This window comes from Thamnophis elegans, chromosome 1 (assembly GCF_009769535.1).
Source record: "Thamnophis elegans isolate rThaEle1 chromosome 1, rThaEle1.pri, whole genome shotgun sequence".
In the NCBI taxonomy this organism is placed as follows: domain Eukaryota; kingdom Metazoa; phylum Chordata; class Lepidosauria; order Squamata; family Colubridae; genus Thamnophis; species Thamnophis elegans.
Window position 1 is genome coordinate 178,264,945 of NC_045541.1, and position 26,799 is coordinate 178,291,743.

At 44.7% G+C, this 26,799-nt stretch overlaps 1 protein-coding gene across 7 annotated transcripts in view; it reads left to right on the forward strand.

The window, feature by feature from the left end:
* The window catches only part of PTPRS (protein tyrosine phosphatase receptor type S), a 253,282-nt gene extending 226,828 nt beyond the window's left edge, over positions 1–26,454 (forward strand). For all 7 annotated transcript variants that reach the window (XM_032228406.1, XM_032228699.1, XM_032228565.1 and 4 more), the window contains 9 exons: positions 2,774–2,893; positions 3,108–3,262; positions 7,407–7,692; positions 9,180–9,358; positions 10,655–10,781; positions 16,487–16,612; positions 19,421–19,575; positions 23,063–23,198; positions 24,648–26,454. In XM_032228406.1, coding sequence (XP_032084297.1) covers positions 2,774–2,893; positions 3,108–3,262; positions 7,407–7,692; positions 9,180–9,358; positions 10,655–10,781; positions 16,487–16,612; positions 19,421–19,575; positions 23,063–23,198; positions 24,648–24,716 — 1,353 coding nt within the window. In that variant the 3' untranslated portion in view covers positions 24,717–26,454. The remainder of the gene's footprint in view (positions 1–2,773; positions 2,894–3,107; positions 3,263–7,406; positions 7,693–9,179; positions 9,359–10,654; positions 10,782–16,486; positions 16,613–19,420; positions 19,576–23,062; positions 23,199–24,647) is intronic.
* The last annotated feature ends 345 nt before the right edge of the window (positions 26,455–26,799 follow it).

The window sequence follows — 26,799 nt, forward strand, 5'->3', positions numbered from 1 at the left end:
GGGTCTGTGGGATCCTTGGTGAACTCTGAACTGCTCTCTGCTTTCTTGCAGACATTTCATTACCCAACTAGGTCACATCATCAGTGCTGAGCACTAAGCTGCAGGTTAAATCCAAAAATGCCAGGGAATTCCTGGAAGCTTGGCATTGAGACAGATAACGCATCAGTAGTAGTAGTTGTAGTTGTAGTTGTAGTTGAGTTTATTTATAGGCCACCCTTTTCCCTGAGGGGACTCAGGGCGGCTAACAACTTGTATGGGAGGGAGAAACATACAATAACATATAACACAATGTATAATTAAAATCGAGCAACATTCATTCAACATTCGGGTGGGGGCGGATTATACTCTTTACCCCCAGGCCTGACGGGATAGCCAGATCTTGAGGGCTGTGCAGAAGGTCTGAAGGGTGGTGAGGGTACGAATCTCCACGGGGAGATCGTTCCAGAGGGTCGGAGCTGCTACTGAAAAGGCTCTCCTCCGCGTAGTTGCCAGCCGACACTGGCTGGCAGATGGCACTCGGAGGAGGCCTAATCCGTGAGATCTTATGGGTCGAGAGGAGGTGATTGGCAGGAGGCGGTCTCCCAAGTACGCAGATCCACTACCATGAAGGGCTTTGTAGGTAGTAAGAAGCACCTTGAAGCGCACACGGAGATCAACAGGTAGCCAGTGCAGCTCGCGGAGGATAGGTGTTATGTGGGTGAACCGAGGTGCACCCACAATCACTCGCGCGGCCGCATTCTGGACTAGCTGAAGCCGCCGGATGCTCTTCAAGGGCAGCCCCATGTAGAGCACGTTGCAGTATTCCAGCCTAGAGGTCACGAGGGCGCGAGTGACTGTTGTGAGAGCCTCCCGATTCAGGTAGGGTCGCAACTGGCGCACCAGGCGAACCTGGGCAAATGCCCCCCTGGTCACAGCCGACAGGTGGTAATCAAAGGTCAGCTGTGGATCCAGGAGGACTCCCAAGTTGCAAACCCTGTCTGAGGGGTGTAAAATTTGGCCCCCCAGCCTGAGCGATGGAACACTAACCAAATTATTGGGAGGGAAACACAACAGCCACTCGGTCTTTTCTGGGTTGAGTACAAGCTTGTTAGCCCTCATCCAGTCCCTGACGGCCTCAAGACCCTGGTTCATCACGTCCACCGCTTCATTGAGTTGGCACGGGGCGGACAGATACAGCTGCGTATCGTCCGCGTATTGATGGTATCTTATCCCGTGCCTCCGAATGATCTCACCCAGCGGTTTCATGTAGATGTTAAATAGTACGGGGGACAGGACCGACCCCTGCGGCACCCCATATGTTAGGGGCCTCATGGTCGATCTCTGTCCCCCAACCAACACCGACTGCGACCTGTCCGAGAGGTAGGAGGAGAACCACTGCAAAACAGTGCCTCCCACCCCCACCTCCCGCAGTCGTCGCAGAAGGATACCATGTATAGTAGAAGTAGACATGTATGGATAAATCACATTTACACACCATTTGAAGGAGAGAGGAAAAAAGGCTAAGAAGGAAACAAAAAGAACAGAACAGATTCCTACACCCAGATAATCAGAGATTAACACCAGACAAACAATAAAGTAGAAATGCCCTAATCAAGAAATTCCCAAGAGGAAAACCACAGCCCCACCTGCACTGGCACTGTATATAAATAGGCATCAGACCCTTCTCTCCCTCAGACTGATGATGTTACCAGGTTGGGTAATGAAACATTTCCCAGAAAACAAGCAAGCTTAGAGAGCACCTCACACTTCCACCCTGAGCTACAAATATTTTCCTCTATAGATGGCCAAATGTTCCCCTTCAGTTTTGGGGAAGGCCATTAAATACAGCCAAGGGCCTGTGCTTTTTTATGTGTGTCATATGTGTAATGCATGTAAAAGGACACAGCTTTGGTACTGCAGTTTTGAAGATGACAGCATTCCAGCCCCTAGGTTAGGAGAAATTTTAAAAAAGTAAAGAATGGCACTTTTTTTTTTATTTCTGCCACTTCCCCCCCCCCCCCTAACTTAGGGGCTGGAATGCTGTTACTTTCCTTATTCCTTCTACAAATGGAAAGCTCTTTCTGGTTTGAGGTTGAATGTATTAATTGATTACCCATTTATGTTTATTACATTGTTACCTTGAAGAGGCGAGATGTAAACTGCTGAGAACTGTCCTTAGAGCTGCTTCAAAGCCTAATAAAATAATTAAACAAGCTGATCCAATGAATGAACATTAGGGAATTTATTTATTTATTTATTATGCAAGTGCTTAAAAAAAATCCATCCCAACTTCTTTTGTTTTCCCTCTACCCTGTCGCCGAATGTTAATGTTTTGGTCTGCCCATATGGATCCCTGACCCTTGTGATTTATTGACATTTCATAAATGAGACAAATCGATTAGATCATATCTCCAATGGGACTGAATAGTTCTGCAATTAAAGATCAGAGGAGAAACTTCCAGCGTCTATGTTGGATTCAAAATTCAGTTCCCTGGAAATGAGACTTGAAAACCACAAAGCCACTTCACCCTGAAATCGCAGGGGTGAAGATGACCTGAACTCAAATTTATTTTAATGCAGACTTCAGGATTTCACAGTGCCAGATTTTAATTACTTGTAACCTTTGGCATGTCCACTTAGGAAAGACAAGCAGCTGACAGTCAATTGGTGAGCTCTGATTTTGTAGGTCAAACATGAACAAGTTCAGTGTATCCTTATGTTTTGTGCTGTTGTTCGCATTTGTCGTGTGGAGCTAATTATATAATACAACCCATATATTGATATTTTTTTTCAGATCAAGTGTGACCAGTACTGGCCAGGCCGGGGCACAGAGACTTACGGGATGATCCAAGTGACCTTGTTAGATACAATTGAGTTGGCCACATTCTGCGTCCGCACCTTCTCCCTGCACAAGGTGAGAACAAGAAGAGAGGATGGCTGTCTTTAAGGATTTGAAGGATCAGAGTTATTCAGAGTTGGGCTAAATAGAGAGACCAGGAAGCAAGTAATTTAAAATACCTGTATGTGATAGGAACAACAACCAATTCAGCCTGTGCTTTCATTTGCTTGTAAGAGGTTGCGCAAGACGAGTAAGTCACACCATCTTCCCTTCTGCTCTGCCTCCACAGAACGGTTCCAGTGAAAAGCGTGAAGTCCGCCAGTTCCAGTTCACCGCCTGGCCAGATCACGGCGTTCCCGAATACCCCACTCCGTTTCTGGCTTTTCTCAGGAGAGTGAAAACATGCAACCCGCCCGATGCTGGCCCCATCGTCGTGCACTGCAGGTACCCACTTTTGGGGACCCCAATTGGTGGTGATGGTACAAGGCGAGGATTTATTTTTATTTATTAAATTGATTTGCCGCCCATCTCATTTTGAAGCGATTCAGAACAAGGTTTAATGGCCTCCTCAATTGTGCCAGTCTGCCCCCCCTCCCCCTCTCCCCTGTAATAAGATCCAAACTTTAGTGGTTATGAAGATAATATATAGGACAATATTTTATTCCATGGCAGAAGCTGAATTTCTCTGCTCAAAATGGGGTCCGAGTATGCAGTTGAATTTAATTCTAATTTGCACGAGGAACAATCGTCTTTACAGCCTGTGGATGAAACCTAACATTAGGATCCATTTATCAAACCTTGACAATCAAGCAGGATCTGGAGATGTTTGTTTATAATTAAGAGGGACATTCTCACAGCAGTGAGATTTGGATGAAATTGTCTGTGTGAATATTAACCTTTCCAAATGTAGTCATTCAGGACTGTTATCTGAGCTTCTTAATAGTGTTCTTTCCACATCTGACATCTGGGCTGCGAGGATCAATCTGTTACGCTTCTCTCCGCAAAGCTAGGCTCAAACCAATTAAACGAACACAGAAGAATCCCAAAACTTCGGAGAAGGAATTTATCACAGAAAAGCTATAATCAAAGAACCCCCGGGAATTGCTGTGCAGCAAACGAGAGCTCTGCCTATGTCAAAGCTCATGTTTCTCTTACCTGAATTTGTGGACCAGGCTGGAGACGCCCCTCTGTTTCGAGAAGAGGGAAATTATTTCTTGTTTTGGAAATAAACAGATCTAATTACGTCAGAACAAACTCTCGCCGAATCGCTATTCAGATCAAACGGCCACCAGAAAAAAAGGAAAGAATCACAGGCAGGGGATGATGGAATTAGATGGTGGAGGGATTTTTTTTTTATTTAAAAAGAAAAAAAAAACAACTTCTCAAAAACCGAGAAATTTGCAAATCTTCAAAATAACAAAGCACAGGTAGCTCTCAACTTGGAACCAGAATTTCTGTTGTTAAGCAAGGCAGTTGTTAAGTGAGCAGAGCCTGATTTCATGACCTTTTTGTCACAATCGTTGAGCCACAATCACAGCAGTTTTTAAGTAAATGACATGGTCATTAACAGAGGTGGCATTTAGCTGGTTCAGACCAGTTCGCCCGAACCGGTAGCGGAAATCGCGGGTGCCGCCCCCCCCCCCAACCCAGCTTTATGCTGTCCTATTTAGGCATGTTTTTCAGGCCGGGCACACTCACGTGTGCGAGCAAAGCACATGCACGGAAGACCAGGCACATACACAGAATGTGCACACAAAGTTAGCAGGCGCGTGCGGGGCGAACCGGTGGTGACAAAATGTGAAACCCACCGCTGATCATTAAGCAAATCCACCTTCCCCCATTGGCTGGTCTTGTCAGAAGCAGGCTGGGCAAGTCACCAATGACCCCAAGAAGTCTGCAACCATCGTCAATGCATCCCAGTTGCCAGGGGCCTGGATTTTAATTAGGTGACTGTGGGAATGCTACGACTGTCATAAGGGCGAGGACCTTTTTTCAGCAACTTGTAACTTCCAACAGCTGTTAAACAAATGGTTGTAACTGAGTTGCAGGCTGGGAAATTGCAATAAATGGTTAGATGTTCCTTCCCTCCCTGCCTCCGTCGCCCTCTGGCACAGAGAAATTGGCTGTTCAGTGGTCTGCAGTGGAGCATTCCTCGCAGAGGCCCCTTGGCACCCAGCTCCCCAAAATGTGATTTCTCTTTTGGTTTGGGTTTTTTAAATGCCCACTTTTTCTCTCTTTCCTTCAAATGGATTCCTCAGGAGTCTGAATGCTTTGGCAGCACACAAACCTAAGGAATATAGGTAGTCCCCGGCTTACAACAGTTCATTTAGTGTCTGTTCAAAGTTACAGCATTAAAAAGTCACTTAAAAAGTGACTTACGACTATTTCTCACATTTATGACCATTGTGTCCCATGGTCATGTGATCCAAATTCAGACCCTTGGCAGGCTGACTCACATTCATGACCTTTGCAGGGATCACAGGATCCCCTCTTATGACCTTCTGACCAGGAAAGTCAATGGGGGAAGCTGGATTCCCTGAACAACCATGTTGCTAACACAAAAACTGCCACGATCCGCTTAACAGCGGCGGCAAGAAAGGCCAAACAAATGTCTTGCTTAGCCACAGACATTTGGGGCTCAATTTTGGTCGTAAGTCGAGGACTACCTGTAATAACAACCAGAGTGGAACAGGAGCGTCCCCTTTGCAGCCTTCCCCCTCCCCCCTCTGCACCTTATCCTGTTTGGGAAGCTTTTATATAGGTGAAATGCAGAGGGAAGCACCCTGTGGCCCCGATAAGTCGGTCGGTGCACCTCCCCACCTTGCGCTCCCTCCCTGGCACACGCACTCGCGACTCAGAGAATGACAATCCATCCAATTCCTTGTGAAACAGCAACCCCGGAGCTATCGGCTTGTTGATGTCGCCCAGCCTACATCCTCCTGACGAATGTAATCTAAGTCAAACAGATCGCCCGCTGCCCTCAAGTCACTTCTGGTTTTAAGATCAGACAGCAGGAGGTCACTAGATACAGCCATCGAGATGTCAGCCTAAAAAATGATTTTCCCCTTCAGCACCGCACATAAACATCCCCGGTTAAGGAGCCAGCCTGGAAAGGCCTGATTTATCCCCACATAGGTAACCCTCTACGTACAGCGTAGTGACTGTTCAAACCTCCAGCAGGCCTGAAAAAAAGTGATAGGGCCATTTTTCATACTTGCGACCGCTGCAGCGTCCCCGTGGTCATGTGATCAAAATTCAGATGCTTGGCAAGCGACTCGCATTTATGACAGTCACAGTGTCATGCGATTCCCCCCTTTTGCAACCTTCTGACAATCAAAGTCAGTAGGGAAACCAGATTCACTTAACAACCGTGTTACTAACGTCACAGTTGCTGTGATTCACTTAACAACTTTGGCAAGAAAGGTCATAAAATGGGACAAATCTTACAACAACTGTCTGGCTTAGCAATGGAAATTTTGGGCTGAATTGTGGCCGTAAGTCAAGGATTACCTGCATTTCTACAGATGACCTTGATCCATCTACTACCACCTTAGCAGGCAGGCACAAAGGAAGGACCATATAATGCCTCTTAAGATCATAAATATAGTGCCTGTTCATTTAGCATGCATTTCCATCTCTTTTCTTAGCCATTTAATTTGGAATCAATCAACACATTCACGATTCCAGGTTGGCAATTTGGTTAAGTATCTTATGACTTTGTTTCCTCTGAGTGAACAGCAAGAGAGGGGGCATATAAATTTAATAAATGAATGAATAAACCATCAGGAGTTCTGAGGGAGGAGGGTAGAAATTACATAGCCACCATTTAGCCGAGAAGATTACAGGAAGCTCACTTCCTGTTATTCAGGACGCTGCTTGTGAGCACTATGTGCTTAGAGCTTGAAGCTTTGTTAGAGACCCCAAACACCCACTTCACGGTCTATTTCTGTTGCTCTCCTCTGGGAGGAGGTTTCGAAGTGTTTCTAGAAGGTCTATCAGATTCTGTAACAGCTTTGTTCCCAATGCTCTCCGTCTGGTAAACTCGCAAGATTCATTTCTCTCGCCCTGTACATGTATACATCCAAACCAGACTGTGTTGTTTCTGTGTGTCATATAACAAATGTGGGCATGTGCATAATTTTGTATTTCGTTATTTAGTGTATATTTAGTGAAGCGCATATTGGAGGTGGTGACACTTTGAGAGCTGTAGGCAACAAACTTTCTGGTTTTTCTTGGAAGACGTTTCGCTTCTCACCCAAGAAACTTCTTCAGCGCTGACCGGATGGTGAGGAATGGAAGGGTTTATACTCCTTGCAGACAGAATGGAAGGAGAATAAATCCTTCCATTTCCCCACCATCCGGCCAGAGCTGAAGAAGCTGCCTCTTGAAAAAGCACCTTTGGGACAACCATGACCTTAGATGGCTGAGAATCTCCATAGACATGCATGCAACGAAATTTCATTTTAGTGTATGCCAATTAGTGTACATTCAAAGTGACAATACAGGTATTCTAAGTTCTAAGTCTAATTTAGATGAAGGATTTCTTTAATCCTCTATTTTTCCTCTACCCCATTTTTAATTCTTCCAGTGCTGGGGTGGGTAGGACTGGCTGCTTTATTGTCATCGATGCCATGCTGGAGAGAATAAAACACGAGAAGACGGTGGACATTTACGGACACGTCACCCTCATGAGGTCCCAGAGAAATTACATGGTACAGACGGAAGACCAGTACAGTTTCATACACGACTCTTTGCTAGAAGCCGTCGCCTGTGGAAACACGGAGGTCCCCGCTCGGAACCTGTACACCTATATCCAAAGGTTGGCACAGATAGAGGTGGGAGAACACGTCACAGGCATGGAACTGGAGTTCAAGGTGAGCAGAGGTTCTGGGGGAGGGGTGGCTCAGGCAGGTTGCCCTGTTGCATCTTCGCGGGGGAGCAGTGGTTAGCCAGCACAAAGTTGCCATCTGTACAGATAATCCTCGACTGACAACATGTTCCAATATCTCAGGGGTTGCCACAAAGAAGAGGGAGTCAAACTATTCTCCAAAGCACCTGAGGGCAAGAGTAGAAGCAATGGGTGGAAACTAATCAAGGAGAGAAGCAACTAAGGAGAAATTTCCTGACAGTGAGGACAATTAACCAGTGGAATAAATTTCCTTCAGAAGTTGTGGGTACTCCATTGCTGGAGGCTTTTAAGAAGAGATTGGACAACCATTTGTCTGAAATGGCATAGGGTTTCCTGGCTGAGCAGGGGGTTGGACTAGAAGATCTCCAAGGTCCCTTCCAACTCTGTCATTCTGTTCTATTATAGCAATAGCAATAGCAGTAGACTTATATACCGCTTCATAGGCCTTTCAGGCCTCTCTAAGCGGTTTACAGAGAGTCAGCATATTGCCCCCAACAATCTGGGTCCTCATTTTACCCACCTCGGAAGGATGGAAGGCTGAGTCAACCCTGAGCCGGTGAGATTTGAACCGCTGACCTGCTGATCTAGCAGTAGCCTGCAGTGCTGCATTTAACCACTGCGCCACCTTGGCTCTTGGCTCTATTCTATTCTAACCATTCATTTCGTGCCCGTTTGAAATTACAATGGCATTGAAAAAGGGGACTTATGACCACACTTACAACCATTATAGCACAGTCATGTGAATAACATTCAGACACTGTCAAAATTGTCTTGTTTAGCAACGGAAACATTGGACTCCATTGTGGTCATAAGTAGAGGACTATCTGTACTTAGTAAATCTGCATTTACTTTGGACTCAGAAAATCCTGGGTCTTGCCATGCACCAGGAAGATGGAAAGACATCCGGATGGGAATGTGGTCTACAGAATTCTCCATTGGGTGGGCTGGCATAGACAATATTCAGTTAATGCAGGGTTTCCCAGCCTGGGTGACTTCCAGACACATAAATTCGAACTTCAAAAACGTTCCAGTAGTAACCATGCTGGTTGGGGAATTCTGGGAGTAGAAATGCACAGGTTTGAGAGTGACCATCAATGCCCAGAATCCGGCTGGCAAATTTTGAGCATGACCTACGTATGTAACAGTGTCCCACATATAAATGTCCTAGAACAGACCTTTAGAGCAAGGTTCCACTTGAAGAATTCTAAACAGAGGCCATGTTGAATTCTGGGAATGGAAATCTGCGTGTCTTTAGGGAAAACTTCAACTCCTAGAATTCTCAGCATTGTTCCTGTATGGATGGGGAATCTGGGAGTTGAAGTCCATACATCTGGTGAGTGAGCATGAATTCCTTCAACAATGGCCACAATAAATGGGGAATTCTAGGAGAAGAAGCCCACTCAGGTGACCTGCTGCCCTCTCACCCACCTGTGCTCCTTTTCCCTCTGCCAGAGACTCGCCAACTCCAAAGCCCACACCTCCAGGTTCATCAGTGCCAACCTGCCCTGTAACAAATTCAAAAATCGCCTTGTCAACATCATGCCATACGAGACCACACGGGTTTGCCTTCAGCCTATCCGCGGAGTCGAGGGCTCCGACTACATCAATGCCAGCTTCATTGACGGATACAGGTAAAGCCTCCTGGTGGAGGTGGAACAGACGCCTGTTCCTTTGTCTCTTCCTGTTCTCTATGCCAGCTGCCAATCATCCTTGGTCCTCAGTATATATTATGTGCTATGATGTCATAGATTGTGTGTGTGACTTCTGAAGAGCTGTTCTACAGAATGCACTGGCCCAGTTCCTGTTCTCTTTTTACCTTGCTTTTCCTACTGAACGTTACGCCTGAATAGACAAAAAGGTTGTTTGAAATTCTAAGTGGTCCACAAGGGTTTCTGGATCCTATTCTGGTAAGGAGTTGCCCCTGGAATAAGTCTTCATCTCCTATTGGCATCAAGCCCTATGATCTCTGAACTGCAGGAATCTAGGGGACCACGAGTGACAGCAGAGAGAAACCAAAAAATAAAATGGCTCTTTGCCTCCATCTAGTGCTCACATGGATCTCTGCCGCCCAACATTACGTGCCCTAAATTAGCCCTGCTAAAAACAATGTTTTTATTTGGAAAACAAATAGTTTCTCACCAATACAAGAGAACATTTGTAGCTCAAGGCTGAACTGTGGGAACCATGGTACTCTCTAAGCTTGGTTGCGGGGTTTTTTGCAGATGTTTCATGACCCAACTAGGTAAGATCATCAGTGCTAGAAGGGAGTGGGGTTTGTAGAGTAGAGGAAGAGGAGGACAGTGAAGTCCTTGGTGTTCTTTGAGGTTGGTGGTTTTCTTGCAGATGTTTCATGACTCAACTAGGCCACATCACCAATGAGAACATGAAATGTCTGCAAGAAAACCACCAACCTCAGAGAGCACCAAGGACCCCACAATAAGTTCCTTATTTCTGCGTATCAAGTTTCTCCTGACATTTGATGGAGGTGGGCTTCCTAGTTACATGCCAAAGTTAGATCCTGCAAGGTTGAAGTTTGAGACGTGTTTAGCATCGATGCTTCACCTTGGAACAGATGAGAAGTGTTACCAAAAGTCATCCCTCACTCCTTTGTTCTCTGGGGCTGGTGGGTTCAAGATGACAATCCCACCTCTGCTGTCCAACCTGACCTCGGTCTTAACATTCTTCTGGACCAGGGTGAGCGATTGTGGTGAGTTTATAAACGGTGGACTTCAACTCCCAGAATTCCTGAGCCAGCATGGCTGGCTCAGGAATTCTGGGAGTTGAAGTCCACAGGTCCTAAAGTCTCCATAGTTGCCCTCCCCTGTTCCGGACTGTCATGGAACAAACCTTCATTTGCATTTAAAGGCCACCTTGCCTCCTTAGCTTGCCTTCCAAATAGGGTTGGTTTTCCTTGCTCCTTCCTGCAGGCAACAGAAGGCTTACATCGCCACCCAGGGACCCTTGGCAGAGACCACAGAGGACTTCTGGCGCATGCTGTGGGAAAACAACTCAACCATTGTGGTGATGTTGACTAAGCTGCGAGAGATGGGACGGGTAAGTGGGACATCCTGGCTTGTTGGTGCTTTATTTTGAGCCCCAGAATGTTGGGTGAACATCCCTTGAATGGCAGGCGTTGATTTCTGGGGTGTTGTTCTCCAAGGCAGTGGATTAGTAGTGGACATTGAGAGGCCCAATCTCTCATCTTGATGTGTCTGAAAAAGGGCATGGGGTCAATGGCATGGTTGTGGCCCTCATCTTGATTTGAGGGGGGGGGGGGGGCTTTTCTTGCAGAAACTCCTGGCTGTCAATGGCTGTTTGCATGTAGCCCCATATACAGCTAGAAATGTGCATGAGATATCCTTCAACTTAAATCTTGGATTAGATGATAGCCAAGTTTGGACTTTGAGGAAGACAGCAGGGAAATCACTTATGTATCTCCTGCACATAGCTAAGAAATAGCTGTGTGTTTGTGGTTAGCAATAGCATTTAGACTTATACACCACTTCACAGTGCTTTACAGCCTTCTCTAAGCAGTTTACAGAGTCAGGCAATTGCCCCCAACAATCTTGGTCCTCATTTTACCCACCTTGGAAGGATGGAAGGCTGAGTCAACCTTGAGCTGTCAGGATCGAACTCCTGGCTGTGGGCATCATATAGTACTGCATTTTAACCATTGTGCCACCAGGTCTCATTGGTGCCCTCTGTCTCTGAGACCAAGGGGCTAAACAGAGAATAATAATAATAATTTCGCGCTCTAATGATCCTTAGGGATATCCTGAACAGGTACAACCATATCAGACAGGTCTTAGGTGAAGGGCCAGACAAAATTTGCTCCAAACTCATTTAAATATGGAGAATACGAAAAAAAATGAAATTTACGCCGGCTGAACCGTCGCCCGGATTAACAAGGGTTCTGTTGGATGCTATGGCTCCTGGGCATTCTATGCAAAATGAGCTACAGGGCTCAGCTCCCTCTGCTAAGTAACCAGGGCATGGAGCTGACAAACTACTGGAAGAAAAAGTGAAAAAGCGAAACATCTGGAGTAGGGAAGAAAACATCTCTATTATGAAAGCTTACTATCAGTCTGAGCCAGCAAAACGTGGATTTCAAAAATGAATGTATCAGATTTGGAAGGTGAACCACACGGACTGTGATATCAGTGAACAAAAGCTAATGGACCAACAACGTGTAATTCTAAGCCACAAATTTTTCACTACAGCAGAATTAATAGGAATTGAAGAGAAAGCAACTAATGGTCTGAGTATACCAACAAAGAATAGCAATAGCAGTTAGACATATATACCGCTTCATAGGGCTTTCAGCCCTCTCTAAGCGGTTTACAGAGTAAGCATATTGCCCACAACAACAATCCGGGTCCTCATTTTACCCACCTCGGAAGGATGGAAGGCTGAGTCAACCCTGAGCCGGTGAGATTTGAACAGCTGAACTGCAGAACTGCAGTCAGCTGAAGTAGCCTGCAGTGCTGCATTTAACCACTGCGCCACCTCGGCTCATAGAAGAGTATCATCAAGAATGATTTGCAGACTCAAAAGCAAACTGAGGAAGAAAGGGAGGAAGAGGATGCTGAAATGTATGAAGATAAAGAACAAGGAAGCACTGAAGAACAAACACCAACAGATATTGCTCAATTAGCTGAGAAAATAAAGCATCAAATGGAAGATGCTGAAAGAACACGTTTGCCAAAGCTGAACCAAGGGAACGGAAAGAATTGAGAAAGGTACTAAAAAAGGTGAATGAGGCTGTGCAAACCATTCAAACCACTACATTAGCTAAAACAAACCAGCTGATGTATGCAGCAGCCTTCATAACCACCAAAGAATTGGGTTTGAAAATACAAAAGAACCAAAGAGGCAAGAAGAGGAAGCCTAAATGGAAAATCCGGTTGGAATTGAAGATTAAAAAATTTCGTGGAGACTTGAGCAACTTGAGGAACCTAAGGCAAGTTCAGCTAAAGAACAAGCAGGTCAAAAACAGCCTGGAAGCAAGATACGATTTGGAGAATAAAAAGATTGCGATAGTAATTGAAGAGCTGAAGCAGAGGGTTGTTGCTGTTGCTGAAAAGATTAAAAGATATGAAAACCGAGTAACTCAATTCAAGGAAAACTCACAGTTCAGAGCAAATCAGCACCAGTTTTATAAGAGCTTAGAAAGTGGAGATGGAGTAACAACAAATGAAAAGCCTGATAAAGAGAAAGCTCTGAAATTCTGGAAGAATTTGTGGGAAAACAACAAGCACAACAGAAATGCAAAATGGATCAAACAGATTGTGGATTCTATTAAAGTGCATAAAATGGAAGATGTGAAAATAACAAAAGAAATGGTGCAAAGACAGTCAAGAAAAGTGAAGAGCTGAAGTGCACCTGGACCAGATGAGTTACATGGCTTCTGGTTAAAAGCACTTACAAGTGTGCACAAAAGACTGGCAGCCCAAATGAACCAGATCTTAAAAACACCTGAAAATGATGAATGGATGACAACTGGAAGGACATTTTTGATCCAAAAAGATAAAGAAAAAGGAAAGGAACCTGGAAACTATAGGCCAATCACCTGTTTGCCAACAACATACAAGCTCCTTACTGGTATCATTGCAAACCAAATTTATGGATACTTGGAAAGAAATAACTTGCTTCCTGTAGAACAGAAAGGATGCTGCAAAAATTCAAGAGGCACAAAGGACCAACTGCTGATTGACAAACGAATCCTAAAGAATTCAAAGAAAAGACGAACCAACCTGTTCATGGCTTGGATAGGCTATAAGAAAGCATTTGATTCAGTTCCCCTTAGCTGGATCAAGAAATGCCTGAAAATCTTTGGCATCAGCAGCAACATACAAAAATTCATGGAAACTTCAATGAACCTCTGGAAAACGAAGCTTATAGCTAATGAAGAAGTACTGGGTGAAGTTGAAATTAAACGAGGCATTTTCCAGGGTGATTCCCTTTTACCCCTACTTTTTATACTCTCAATGCTACCACTGACAATAATTTTGAAGAAGATGAACTATGGATACAAACTTGTAAAGAAAGGACTGAAAATTTCGCACTTGGTGTACATGGACGATTTGAAGCTGTCTGGTAAAACAAAAGCTGAAGTGAATTTATTAATTGAAAGCACAAAAGAATTTAGCCAAGACATTGGTATGCAGTTTGGAATTGACAAATGTGCAACAATGGCAACCAAAGCAGGCAAGGTCATAGAAGATGATGGAATAGAACTTGAGAATGAAGAAATGATGAAGGCAGTAAAACCAGAAGAAGGCTACAAGTACTTGGGGAGTTTAGAGGCCTCTGACTTAATGCATAATAAAGTCAAGGAATTAACTTCAGCCAAGTACATTCGATGAATTCGCAAGATATTAAAGTCCAAATTGAGTGGAGGAAACATCATAAAAGCCATAAATACCTGGGCTATACCTGTGATTCGATATTCTTCAGGAATAATTGACTGGACCCAGATGGAGTTGGACAATTTGGACAGAAAAACAAGGCAGCTTATGACAATGAATCATGCTTTGCACCCTAAAAGTGATATTGACCGATTATATCTACCAAGAGCAGAGGGTGTTTGAGGACTCCTACAAGTAAAACAGACTGTGGAAGTAGAAAAACACAGCTTGAATGATTACATCCAGAAAAGTGAAGAACCAATGATTAAGGAAGTAAATAAAGGAGGCCTTTCAAAGACAACTAAGTCAAAAGCTGAATATAAGAAAGAAGTAATTGAGAAGCGAGCTGAAAATTGGAAAAACAAAGCTATGCTTAGCCAATACTTGAAAAGTATTGAAGGCAAAGCTGAGCAAAAGCTAACTTGGAACTGGTTAAGATCAGGAGCACTGAAAAAAGAAACAGAAGGCTTTATTTTGGCAGCTCAAGAACAAGCCTTAGCCACAAACTGCATGAAGGCAGAAATTCAACATGTTACCACCAACAGCAAATGTCGCCTCTGTAATGAGAAAGACGAGACAGTCGACCACTTGACCAGTGGGTGCAGCAAAATTTCACAAACTGACTACCTACAATGCCATGACTGCGTTGCTAAGATCATTCACTGGAAATTGTGCCAAAAGTTTGGATTTGAGTACAGCAAAAACCACTGGGAACATCAGGTTCAGAAGGTTTTAGAGAATGAGAAAGTCAAGATCTTGTGGGACTTCAGAATCCAGACTGACAGGCACTTGGCCCACAACACAACTGACATAACAATAGTTGAAAAGAAAAAAGCTTGGTTCATTGACATTGCAATACCTGGAGATGCACGAATTGAAGATAAACGGCAAGAAAAAAATCACAAAGTACCGGGACTTACAAATTGAAGTTGAGCGACTGTGGAAAAAGAAATCGTGTGTTGTCCCAATTGTAATTGGAGCCCTTGGAGCAATACCCAAAGGGCTACCTCGCTATTTGGAAATTCTAAATTTATCAGACTTGAACATTCTGATTCTACAAAAAACCGCCCTACTTGGAACAGCTTATATCCTCCCACGTTACCTTAACAGTTCCTAGGTCCTTGGTTAGGACTTGAGCTGTTGAGCTAAGGTTGTGAATCTCACCAAAGATTAAAATAATAATGATGATGATGATGATGATGATGATGATGATGATGATGATGATGATGGAAAACCAAAGCTTTGCATGGACAGCACTTGAAAAACATTGAAGGAAAATGTGATGACAACTTGACATGGACGTGGCTTAAGATGGGAACTATCAAGAAAAAAACGGAAGGTTTAATACTGGCTGCTCAAGAACAAGCACTACAAACTAATGCCATGAAAGCGAAGATACAAAAATCCACCGACAACCCAAATTGCCGACTTTGCAATAACAAAGTCGAAACTGTTTCACATTTAATAAGTGAATGCAGCAAAATTGCACAAACTGATTACAAAGCTAGACACGAACGAGTTGCTAAATTAATCCACTGGTCATAATGTAAAAAATATGATTTACCCGTATTCAGAAAGTCATGGGAACATAAAGTGGAAAAAAGTTATCGAAAATGAGAAGGTGAAGATCTTGTGGGACTTTTGAATACAAACGGATCGTCATTTGGAGCACAACACGCCAGATGTTACGGTTGTAGAGGGCCGAAGTGTACAGTTTATTGATATCGCTGTTCCTGGAGATGCCAGAGTCGAAGAAAAAGAACTAGGAAAAAATCATGAAATATCGCGACCTGGCCTACACAGCTATGGATGAAGCATGTAACAGTGATACCCATTGTCATTGCGGCACTTGGCACCATGTCCAAGAATTTTACAAAATACATCCACAAATTTCAGCTTCCTGCAATAACACCACCGGAACTGCAAAAACTGCGCTACTTGGAACATCTTATATTTTAAGAAAGTACTTGGTTGATACCTAGGACTCTGGCAGCAAACTGTATCAGCCATTAGCACCAGTCACTGGTGTTTATAATGCATTTTTGAATGTTCAGTTGGCTGAATTTCATGTTTTATGAATAAAGTATATAATAATAATAATAAAAAGAATCCCAGCTGCTATACTTTGCTGGCATAACATGATAGTAACCGGTTTTCTTAAAATTCTAATTTTAGCACTCAAATTATTTCCAAGGGGAATGCATATCCAGGCAGTTGGCTTTGAAGTAGGCAAATCCCTGGAGGGAATTTTAGTGTATGAAATATCTCAGTGCGAGGCTGATGCAGGTAGGGCCTGTATGGGGTTTTTTATTTGCCAACAGCAAATGAGCTTCTTCCTCTCTTGGTTCACAGGAAAAGTGCCATCAGTACTGGCCGGCCGAGAGGTCTGCACGGTATCAGTACTTTGTGGTGGACCCCATGGCTGAATATAACATGCCTCAATACATCCTCCGAGAATTCAAGGTCACCGATGCCAGGGTAAGTCAGATGCCAGATTCCCATCCTGTACCAGCTTTCCAGGATCAGACGGTACTCAAGCATCAGGAAAGGAATTGGTCCTGAATACAGATCGTTGGAAGGGGACCGGGTTGGGCCATAGATCAGGCTGAGCCATGGAACTGTGTGGTCCCCCTCTGTTGTGGATCAGTTGGGCTGCGGATCTGTGTGATTGTCGTCAGTGAGATTCCCTGGGGAGAAAGATCTCTTAGGGGTTTTTTATTTTGGCATCCTCCATCTAGCCTCCCACGAGCCAGATAACGTTACAGCCTCAACTTTATTTTTACATACTTAGCAAACATTAGCCATTCCTGTAACCACAAACCACAGGTAGTGCTCGACTTAAGACCATTCATTTAGTGGCTGTTTGAAGTTACAACGGCACTGAAAAAATGTGACTTATGACCATTTTTCACACTTACGATGTTGCAGCATCTCCACGTGGTCACGTGAACAGAATTCGAACACTTGGCAACTGGTTCATATTCACGACAGTGCCGGTGTCCCAGAGTCATGTGATCCCCTTTTACGACCACCCGACCAGCAAAGTCAATGCTGAAGCCAGATTCCCTTAACAGCCATGTTGCCAAGTTAACAACTGCAGTGATTCACTAAGCTACGATGGCAAGAAAGGTGGTAAAAATGGGGCAAAACTCACTTAGCAACTGTCTTGCTTAGCAACAGAAGTTTCAGGCTCAATTGTGGTTGTAAGTCGAGGACTACCTGTAATCTAATCGGCCCATCCCAAAGTCAAGATTTCATATTGTTTTTCCACCTCGAAGACAAAGGCAGTTTCCAAGCAGAATTTCCCTTTAAGCCTGAAATGCTGCTCAGCTCAAGTAATGTATCATCTTATAGCAATAGGACTTATATACCACTTCACAGTGCTTTCCAGCCCTTTCTAAGTAGTTTTACCCACTACTCGTTTTACCCGCCTCAGAAGGATGCAAATTGCAGGCAGCCAGCAGTCAGCAGAAGTAGCCTGCAGTACTGCACTCTAACCACTGCGCCACCGTGGCCCACCTTCTGAACAGTGGATGATGATCTAAGCAGTTTACAAATACTAAAAGCACCATCTGCCTGTGTGGTGCAGCAAAGTTCTGAAAATAGCTCAGGCACTATCCTCACCCCCTCCACACGTTTAGGATTAGGGGGTTCTGCTTTCATGTACATCTCCCTCTGTGGCCGTCTAAAATAAGGAATATTTTTTTTCTTTTACTATATATCATGATTATCCAATCCCCCTGATCTCTATAACTGATCATCGTTTTGTTTCCACTCGCCAACTTTACAGAGAGAAAATTCAGAATGAACAAAAAGATTAAAGATACTTTCTAGTTCACCTGTTCCCCTGGGTTTCCTCCCCCCCCCCAACCCCCTGGTTTTTCTTCAAAATTACACCACTGCAAATGTATAATCTCCCCAACTCGTCTTCCTAAACTCCCCTTTGTTCCATCTGCATGAGTTCTGGTATGAAATCATCAACCACCCACTGTGCTTTCCCTCTCAGCAGTTTCATCCTTTGGAATGTATTTCCAAGGATTTTCCTGCTTCTGAAGGATGTGAAAACCCAACTGTGCCTTTTCTCTCTCTTTTTCGCCCCTTCCTTCCTTGGGTGACAGATAGCATGCTGTGTCACCCTTACTGTTGCACAATTTTTAAAAAATCATGACGTTTGTCTCCTGCTCAGAGCATGGGAAGCTCTGTCTGAGCCATCGGCATGACTCAGCCCAGAAATTCAGCAGTTCCAGAATTTCTGCTGAGCACCAGATTAAGGGTACCCACCTTCTCCCACCCGGTGTGTCAGCCTCGCGCCAGACCTGAGAGGTAGACTGAACTTGAGTGAGAAGAACTTGCCATTGGGTTTGTAGCTAAGGAAGAATCACAACTGGATCTTTTGTGCTTTTCAATTTGAGACCTTCGTTCCTTAGTTGACAAATACTCAGATATTTTTAATTTTTTCCCTGGATTTTTTTCGGTTTGCCTCTCCTTCTGTTGCATCCCTTTCTTTTGATGGTTCTGCTTTGTTATGCTGGTGTTTTTTCTTTTTCTTTTAAGGCACATAGAAAGGGGTGCAGCACTGGTTGTCTATAGAATATATTGAGTTTTCTGACACACACACACACACACACACACACACACATACATATACACAACCTACACATTGGCTTATCCTGATTCCAACACAGGGGAATAACCAAGTTTTTAAAACATTTCTAAATGCCAGAAAAATCAGGGCATGTTTTTGTTTTGTGGATGGAGCCAATAAACGTTCCTGGATGAGGCCTGAGATTAACACCCCACCACCACAAATAAACTTTATTTCTACTGGAGAAGCAAAAACCACACTATCGACAAAAGTCTCCAGTACAGGTAATCCTCGACTTACGGCCACAATTGGGACCAGAATTTCCATCGCTATGTAAGGCAGTTGCTAAGTGAGCCATGCTTGATATTGTGACCTCTTTTGCTGTTGCTATAAAGCAAATTGCCTCAGTGGTTAAGTGAAACACACAGTCGTTAAGGGAATCCAGTGTCCTCCACTGAGTTTTCCTGTCGGAAGCTGTCTGGGAAAGGTTGCAAGTGGGGATCCCATGAATTTGGGACGCTGCAACTGTCATAAATACAGAGTTGCCAAGTGTCCAAATTTTGATGACGTGTCTGTGGGGATCCTGCGACGGTCACAAATGTGAAGACCAGGCGTAAATAAGTCACTTTTTTTCAGGGCCATGGTAACTTTGAACACCTGTTTTTACACCTTCAATTCTTTTTTCTTATTATCATTTCCAGGATGGCCAGTCTAGAACCGTGCGCCAGTTCCAGTTCACCGACTGGCCGGAACAAGGTGTGCCAAAATCCGGCGAAGGCTTTATCGATTTCATTGGGCAGGTGCACAAAACTAAGGAGCAGTTTGGACAAGACGGACCGATTTCCGTCCACTGCAGGTACATATAGCCAAGAAGAGACTGGGCTGCTATCTGTCAAAAATGGTGTAGGGTCTGCTTGGGCCGGGGGTTGGACTAGATCAGTGTTTTTCAACCTTTTTTGTGCAAAGGCACACTTTTTTCATGAAAAAAATCATGAGGCACACCACCATTAGAAAATGTTAAAAAAATTTAACTCTGTGCCTATATTGACTATATATAAAGTAATTTTCCCACGGCACACCTTACACTATGTCACGGCACACTAGTGTGCCGCGGCACAGTGGTTGAAAAACACTGGACTAGATGACCTACAAGGTCTCTTCCAGCGCTGTGAATCTCTAAATTATTTTAATAGGGGAGCTGCCAATCCACTTGCTCTTTCAAATCTTGTTTAATCGTGAATTTAATTTTTGTCTTTCATTGTACCACATGTAAATTGTTTATGCCAATTATTTAATGCCATTATTTTATTGGAATCATCAGGAGCAGAAAATATTTGTAAATCTGTAAACTTTCCCAAAACACCGAAGGTTTTCCTACCCGCTAAAGGAAAAGAAATCTATCTTTTCAGGATTTTTTGGGTCTTTATACCTGTCTGTCTCATTGACACAGGCAGTCCATGATTTATGATCGCATTTAAACCCAAAATTTCCATGGCTAAGCAAGCGCTAAAGCGGGTTTTGCACCGTTTTACAACCTTTCTTACCACAGCTGTTAAGTGAATCACCGCAGATGTTAAGTTGACAACACAGTTGTTAAGCGAATCTGGCTTCCCCATTGACTTTGATCGTCAGAAGGTCGCAAAAGGGGATTACGTGCAACCGTCATAAATATGAGCCAGCTGCCAGATGGTCCAAACTGGGCCATTCCCACTGCAGAAAAGCTGAATCTCCTTTCCAAAGCAGCCTTCTCTCAACGGGGAATTTCATGTTGCACAACAGGCATTGCTGACCTCTTTACCGCTCTCCATGCACGGAGATCGCCAGTCCCCGAGAGTTTCACTATTCCCCTTCCCTGGAGCTAAAATTACATCGTTGGGCTGTTCTGTTCTGCTCCTTCACTTCCCCTCCGCCCACTTCCCCTAAAACATAAATGATTGAGCCCTGATTTCCAGCTCACCTGCGGATGCGCAAAGGAGCCCTTCCTCCATCAGTTTCCTTTCCCCGCCAGTCTTGTTAATTGATAAAGGATTTCTTTGTAGAACGGAGAGGAACTAACTGGCTAAATAGCCCATTCAATGGTTAGATGTTGACCTCCTGGTAAATTGCAAAGCTTTAAATTCTGTTTTCTGCAGCTCTGGGGAATAAGAGATTAGAGCGGACTGTTGTTTGCCGATCGAGGGGAATTGGTAGCTCAGGGCTGAACTGTAGGGGTCTTTGGTGCTGTCTGAACTTAGTTATTTTCTTGTAGATGTTTGCCCAAATAGGTAGCATCATCAGTGCTACAAGGGTGGGGTACAGAAGAGCAGGAAGAAGAGGAGGAGGACTGTGGGGTGATTGGTGCCCTCTGAGCTTGGTGCTCTTTTTGAAGATGCTTCATCACCCAATTAGATGATATCATCTTTGCTAGAAGGGATTGGGGTTTGTGGAGAGGAGGAAGACTGTGGCATCCTTGGTGCTTGGTAGTTTTCTTGCAGATGTTCCATTACCCAACTAGGTAGCATCATCAGCGCTAGAGGGGAGTGATCAGATCACATTGGTCTCTGTTCATCTTTCTACTCCAAACTACTCAGAAAAGAATCTTGGGAACACAGAACCCATCCACCTTTTTTCCTAAGATACCCCAAAAGATGGGGAGCCATCCCAGCTTCCAGACGATAAAATCCCCCAGACATTGCTTGGTAATCTGTGATTAAAGCTTTCGGTGATTACGCATCTTACGCATCGGCAGGCAGACTAAGGACTCTCTGCCTGGGGGCTCGTGGGATTCCACCTTGGCACTGAGAGATCTGTCTCGTGGGTGGGGCACCCCATCTCCTTCCCTACCTCTGCTTCTGACTGGCTAAAGCCGAAGGGATCTTGCAAATCCAGCCAAGGACCTGGCATGGGGGTCAATTGACAAGCTGCCGTAGCTCCTACACACAGGTTTGCAGGTCGGCCTCCTCTGATTCACTCGCGATTCTTTTTGAGGCCAGCTGCTTTTTCTTGGCATCCCCTGCCTCAATTTGGGAGGGGGAACAGAGGACGCTGATCGCATAGGCAGCAGCATACACAACTGCTTCCCAAAAGCTTCCCTGGCAAAGAGTTGGAGACCCTTTTTGCATGTATTGATTTATTAAATTTAGATTCCAACCATCTCCTTCTGAAAAGCTACTGTGGGCATCTTTAACAGTTAAAATGTTGATTTCTTTTTATCATTTTAAATAACAGAATAATAGTTCTTCTACTCCAGCCCCGAGCTGAAGCAGGAGACCCTAAATTTCTTTCAGACAAGTGGCTGCCCGGTCTCTTGTTAGAAGCCTCCAGTGATGGAGCATCCATAACTTCTGAAGCCAAGTTATTCCCCTGGTTAATTTCCTCACCATTAGGAAATTTCTCCTTAATTCCAGGTTGCTTCTCTCCTTGATTAGTTTCCACCCATTGTTTCTTATCCTGCCTTCAGGTGCTTTGAGAATAGGATGACCCCATCTTCTTTGGGGCAGCTCCTCAAATATTGGAAGACTGATATCATGTCACCCCAATCCTTCTTTTCTCTAGACTAGAGGTACCCAATTCCTGCAACCATTTTTCATAAGTTTTAGCCTCTGATCCACTTATCATCTTCGTTGCTCTTCTCTGCACTCCTTCCAGGGTCTCAAATGTTTTTTATATTGTGGTGACCAAAACTGGATACAATATTCCAAGTGTGCTCTTACTATAAATATAATAAAGTATATTTAAATACATATATATAATAAAATACTAGAATAGAATGAAATGGAATGGAATAATGGGATGGGATGGGCCAGGGGCTGGTGGGAGTTTAGTGTTTGCTTTTCCTCCAAGAAATGGATATATATGAGATTCTTTAAATGAAGGATTGGACACCCCATGTTATTGATCTTAGTAATGCAAGAAAAGATGGACTGAAAAATGGCCAAGCTGGGCTGAATTGAAGAGTCCTTGTATTAGCCATCATTGTGGTTGGAGGCTTTGAGTTTATTTGCAGGTTGATTAAGCCAAGGGCAGAGTTGGTGGGACTGTGCTATACTTTGCATCAGTGGCTCATTAAAACCACTGTGTCTTTTCTCCTAATTGTGCTGCAGCTGTGGGAGGTAGCTGCTTTACAGAGTGCCTTTCTTTAAAGGTCCATCTCTTGCTTTCAGATCCAAAGCTCTCTTTCGCCCTAATTCTCCCGTCCTGGCAATCCTTAGGGTTTCTTCCGGGAATGAGAGAACATGTAGTCCAGCCTCTCTGAACTGAGGCCGCATGTCTGCTTCATGCCTAGCCTGGAGAATGAAAGCGCTAGATGGGCTTCCTCGCAGGCCCTCCACACACATCGATGTCCCTCTCTTCTTTCTTGGCAGTGCGGGGGTAGGCAGGACCGGCGTCTTCATCACGCTAAGCATCGTACTGGAGAGGATGCGCTACGAAGGGGTGGTGGACATCTTCCAGACCGTGAAGATGCTGAGGACACAACGGCCCGCCATGGTACAGACAGAGGTGAGAAGGAGAGCTTCACTTCACGTTGGACCCACTCAAGACTCAGAAGGGTTGGGTCAGGGGAAAGAAGGGGAGAATCAGCACTTCCCCTACCACCCCCAAAAGCGTTACCTCCACCCCACCCTTCCCCTGACCACATCCTTGCTCCAAAATGGGGACAAGAGTGGAGAGGACTTCTGCTGAGGGCTTCAGGGAGGAGCATCCAACCTTTCCCTGGAGGACCCTTTCTTCCTGCAAAGTAGCAAAGGCCAGCAGGCATCATCATTTACATGGGCACCCAGGTACACAGGGAAGCCTCTTAACGCTCAAACCAATATTGGGGTGTGTTTTTCAAAAGAGTCAGGAAGAGAAATCCCTGGCGGGGTGAGAATCCTTCAGTCCCTGTATCCAGACTGTTGCATGCTGGTGGCAGGCCCATCAGTGGATTCCTAGGGGGACAGGGAGAAAATTGTCAAGCCTGGACACACATGTGGCGATCAAAGCTTCATCCCTTTCTTGCCCATTTTTAACCCCAGCTTTTTGTGAAATCCCACAAGATCCAGCCCTACCAAGCTGAATGTCTTTCACTCCTCAATCTGTGGGTCTTTTGGATGCTCCAAGCGATTTCTGCAAACCACCTCCGACAGGTAGATGCCAGCCCAGGCAGGCCCCTGAGACTGCGTGAGCCCAGAGTTCGAATTCCCACTTGGCCAGGAATCTCCCAAATGCGACATGGGACCTGTGCTTTTTCTGCCGCCTGGTCCACTCTATAGGAGTGTTGTGTAATCACTGAAATCAACCAGAGATCTTCATAGCAGCGCCCACTTTACAGATCCAATAAATAAGAACCCATGTGGGTCTCTAGCTGATTCATCCTGGCCTGTTATGCATTTTAGGGCAATTTATTTATTTATCAAAATCTATTTGGTGGCTATCTTGGTTTCTCACAACTCTGGGCAGTTTAAAATCCGATAAACTAAATTATAAAAGTTCAAAATAGTAAGACGCCAGGCTAGATATCAGTAAGTAAGATATCTTATATCTTAGTAGGATATCAGGCTAGAAACATGGGGATGGTGAGTTCTAGTTCCGCCTTAACCATGAAAGCCAGCTGGGTGACTTTGGGGCAGCCACCAGGAGACTGGAAGTTCTAGTTGCACCTTAGACAGAAAAGCCAGCTGGGTGACTTTGGGCTAATCGTCAGGAGATGGGGAGTTCTAGCCCTGCCTTAGCCATAGAAGTCAGCTGGGTGACTTTGGGCCGGTCCCTCTCCCTCGGCCCAACCCACCACCCAGGGTTGTGGTGGGGGGGGGGGGGAAACAAGAGATAGAAATTGTGTTGGACATTGAGTTATTTGTACACATAATGAAGGCAGGATAGAAAGAAATAAAATTAAGATAAATAAACAGATCAATGGAGCAAACTCTGCCTGCCAATAAATAACCTGGCTCTCCTTCCTTCCCCCCACAGGACGAATACCAGTTCTGCTATCAGGCCGCCCTGGAATACCTGGGGAGTTTCGACCACTATGCAACATAATAAGGGAAAGGAAACTTCTCAAAAGCCATTCGTTGTGCAGAACTCCTAACACTTTTCAGCCTGCAAGGCTCCTGTTTGAGCGACGCGAAGCTAGCCTCCACCTTTCTAAACACCTACAGACTGAATCAGAAAAAAACGCTGCCTCGCCGGGAAGGAGGCGCCAGGGGAGACCCCCAGCAGCGACACCGCCTCCTTCTCCCGAGGTGCCGCTGCATCTCCAAAAGGGACTTTTCCCCCCTCTCGGCCTGTGTTTCGGAAACCCCGGAGCCCATCCCCCTGGGTGGCTGCGAACCAGGGCAGGAGTTTTTTCTCCCCCTTCTTTTTCCTTCTTTTTAAGTGGCGAACTTGTTGTTCTTACCTCATCTGGTGTCGACGGTATGGGGAGCCCACGGGCCGCTTGCAACCGAACCAAGAAACCACATGGAACCTTTTCTTATTGCAGCAGGCGCCGGCCTCGTCCACACACCTTGGAGAGCAGCGGTCCAGTTGGGGGGGGGAGGGAAAGCAACCCCTGGCCAAGAACCAGAGAGAGGCAGAGAGAGAGAGAGAAAACCTACAACAACCGATGGGGAGAATAGCAAAAGAAGAATCTGGCCACCACAAGTAATATTTTAGGGTTCAGTTGACATACTGACTAATCTTGCGGGCGGGCTTAAAGGAAGCCACTTGAGGTGTGAAAAATTAAGAGGCAAACAAGGCAAAATTTTGCATCAGGTTGGGGGTGGCAGGACTCCACACCAAGCGGGGTTGGGTTTTTTTCCGGCTGTCCTGCGGCTTCTTTCTCAGCTTAAGCTTCTCAAACACTTTTAACATTCCTCTTCTTTTACCAACCTTCTTCCCATGTCAAAAAGCAAACCAGAACAGGCAATAAACACCTCCTCCCACCCCCCACCCCCACCCACAAGCATTTCACATTTTGCAAAAAATAAAAAAAAAGAAATCCATAGTATTTGCCACACACGTCATCTAAACTCTGAATTTTGGAAATCTGCAAACACCCGTTCCAGGTTACCTTCTGTTCTCTGGATTTCAAAAGAGGGGGGGGGGGCAAGGCATGGAGATTTTGAAGGTACATTTCACAAGAATTCCAATTTTTTGGGTTCTGTTTCGGTTGTCGTTTTTAGGAATTCTTCTCTCTGCTTTTCTGATTCCCTTTAGCCCCTCTCCAAACTACTCTCTCTTTTTTTTGTTGTTGTTGTTATCCTTGTCGTTGCTTCTCATTTATTTTTGTGGGCGTTTTTAAACCTCCCTTTCCCTGATGCCAAAGAGAAAAAATGGCAGATTTGAAGAGAGCCTGTGGATTTTGGGGAGGGCAGAGAAAGCCCACGCGGGATACCTTCGTGCCCCAATTAGGGTTCTCTTCACCCCTACCAGAAAGGTACTTTCCATTCAAAATCCAGGCAGAATAAGCAGACTGCAAAGATTTGGTTGCCAGGATTAGGCCCCCACCACCGAGTGGCTTTCTTTTAAAAAAAAAAAAGGTATCAATGTAACTCTTATAAGTGACATTTATTTCTTATTTTTATTTCCTGGGTCTCCTTTTTTTAATAGTGTAATTTTTTTCCCTTTTTTTTAAAAAAAATATGTAAAAATACGAAAGAATTATCAGTCAATGAATTTACAAAAAAAAAAACTACTTATTTGTTCATATTATGTTTAAAGACAAGTCTATTTTTTCACTGTAGAAATGTTAACGTGTAATGGTTGTGTGACATAAGAGAAACGCCGTGCAAAATAATTGCTACTTTTACATATTGCTTTTCTACCATTTAAAAAATAATAATAGGAGAGGAGGAGGAGGAAGAGGAAGGAAAGGGTTCACTGCTCACATTTCAATGAAAATGTTGCTGCTTTTCTTCTTTTTTTTCCCCAAGAATTATGATGATTGTTGTCCATCTTCTCCCTTCTGAGGCATCTGGGGAGCCTTGCCAGAGGGGGGGGGGGGAGAGGAATTGAAGGATCCTGGAGGGGTCTTTTGCCCCTGAATTGCCCCATTTCTCAATCTCTTCCAGGCCCCAATGAAACAGCCCCGCCCCAAGAAAGCTCCCCCCCCCCAACCACGCTGCCTTTGCATCCAGAGGAG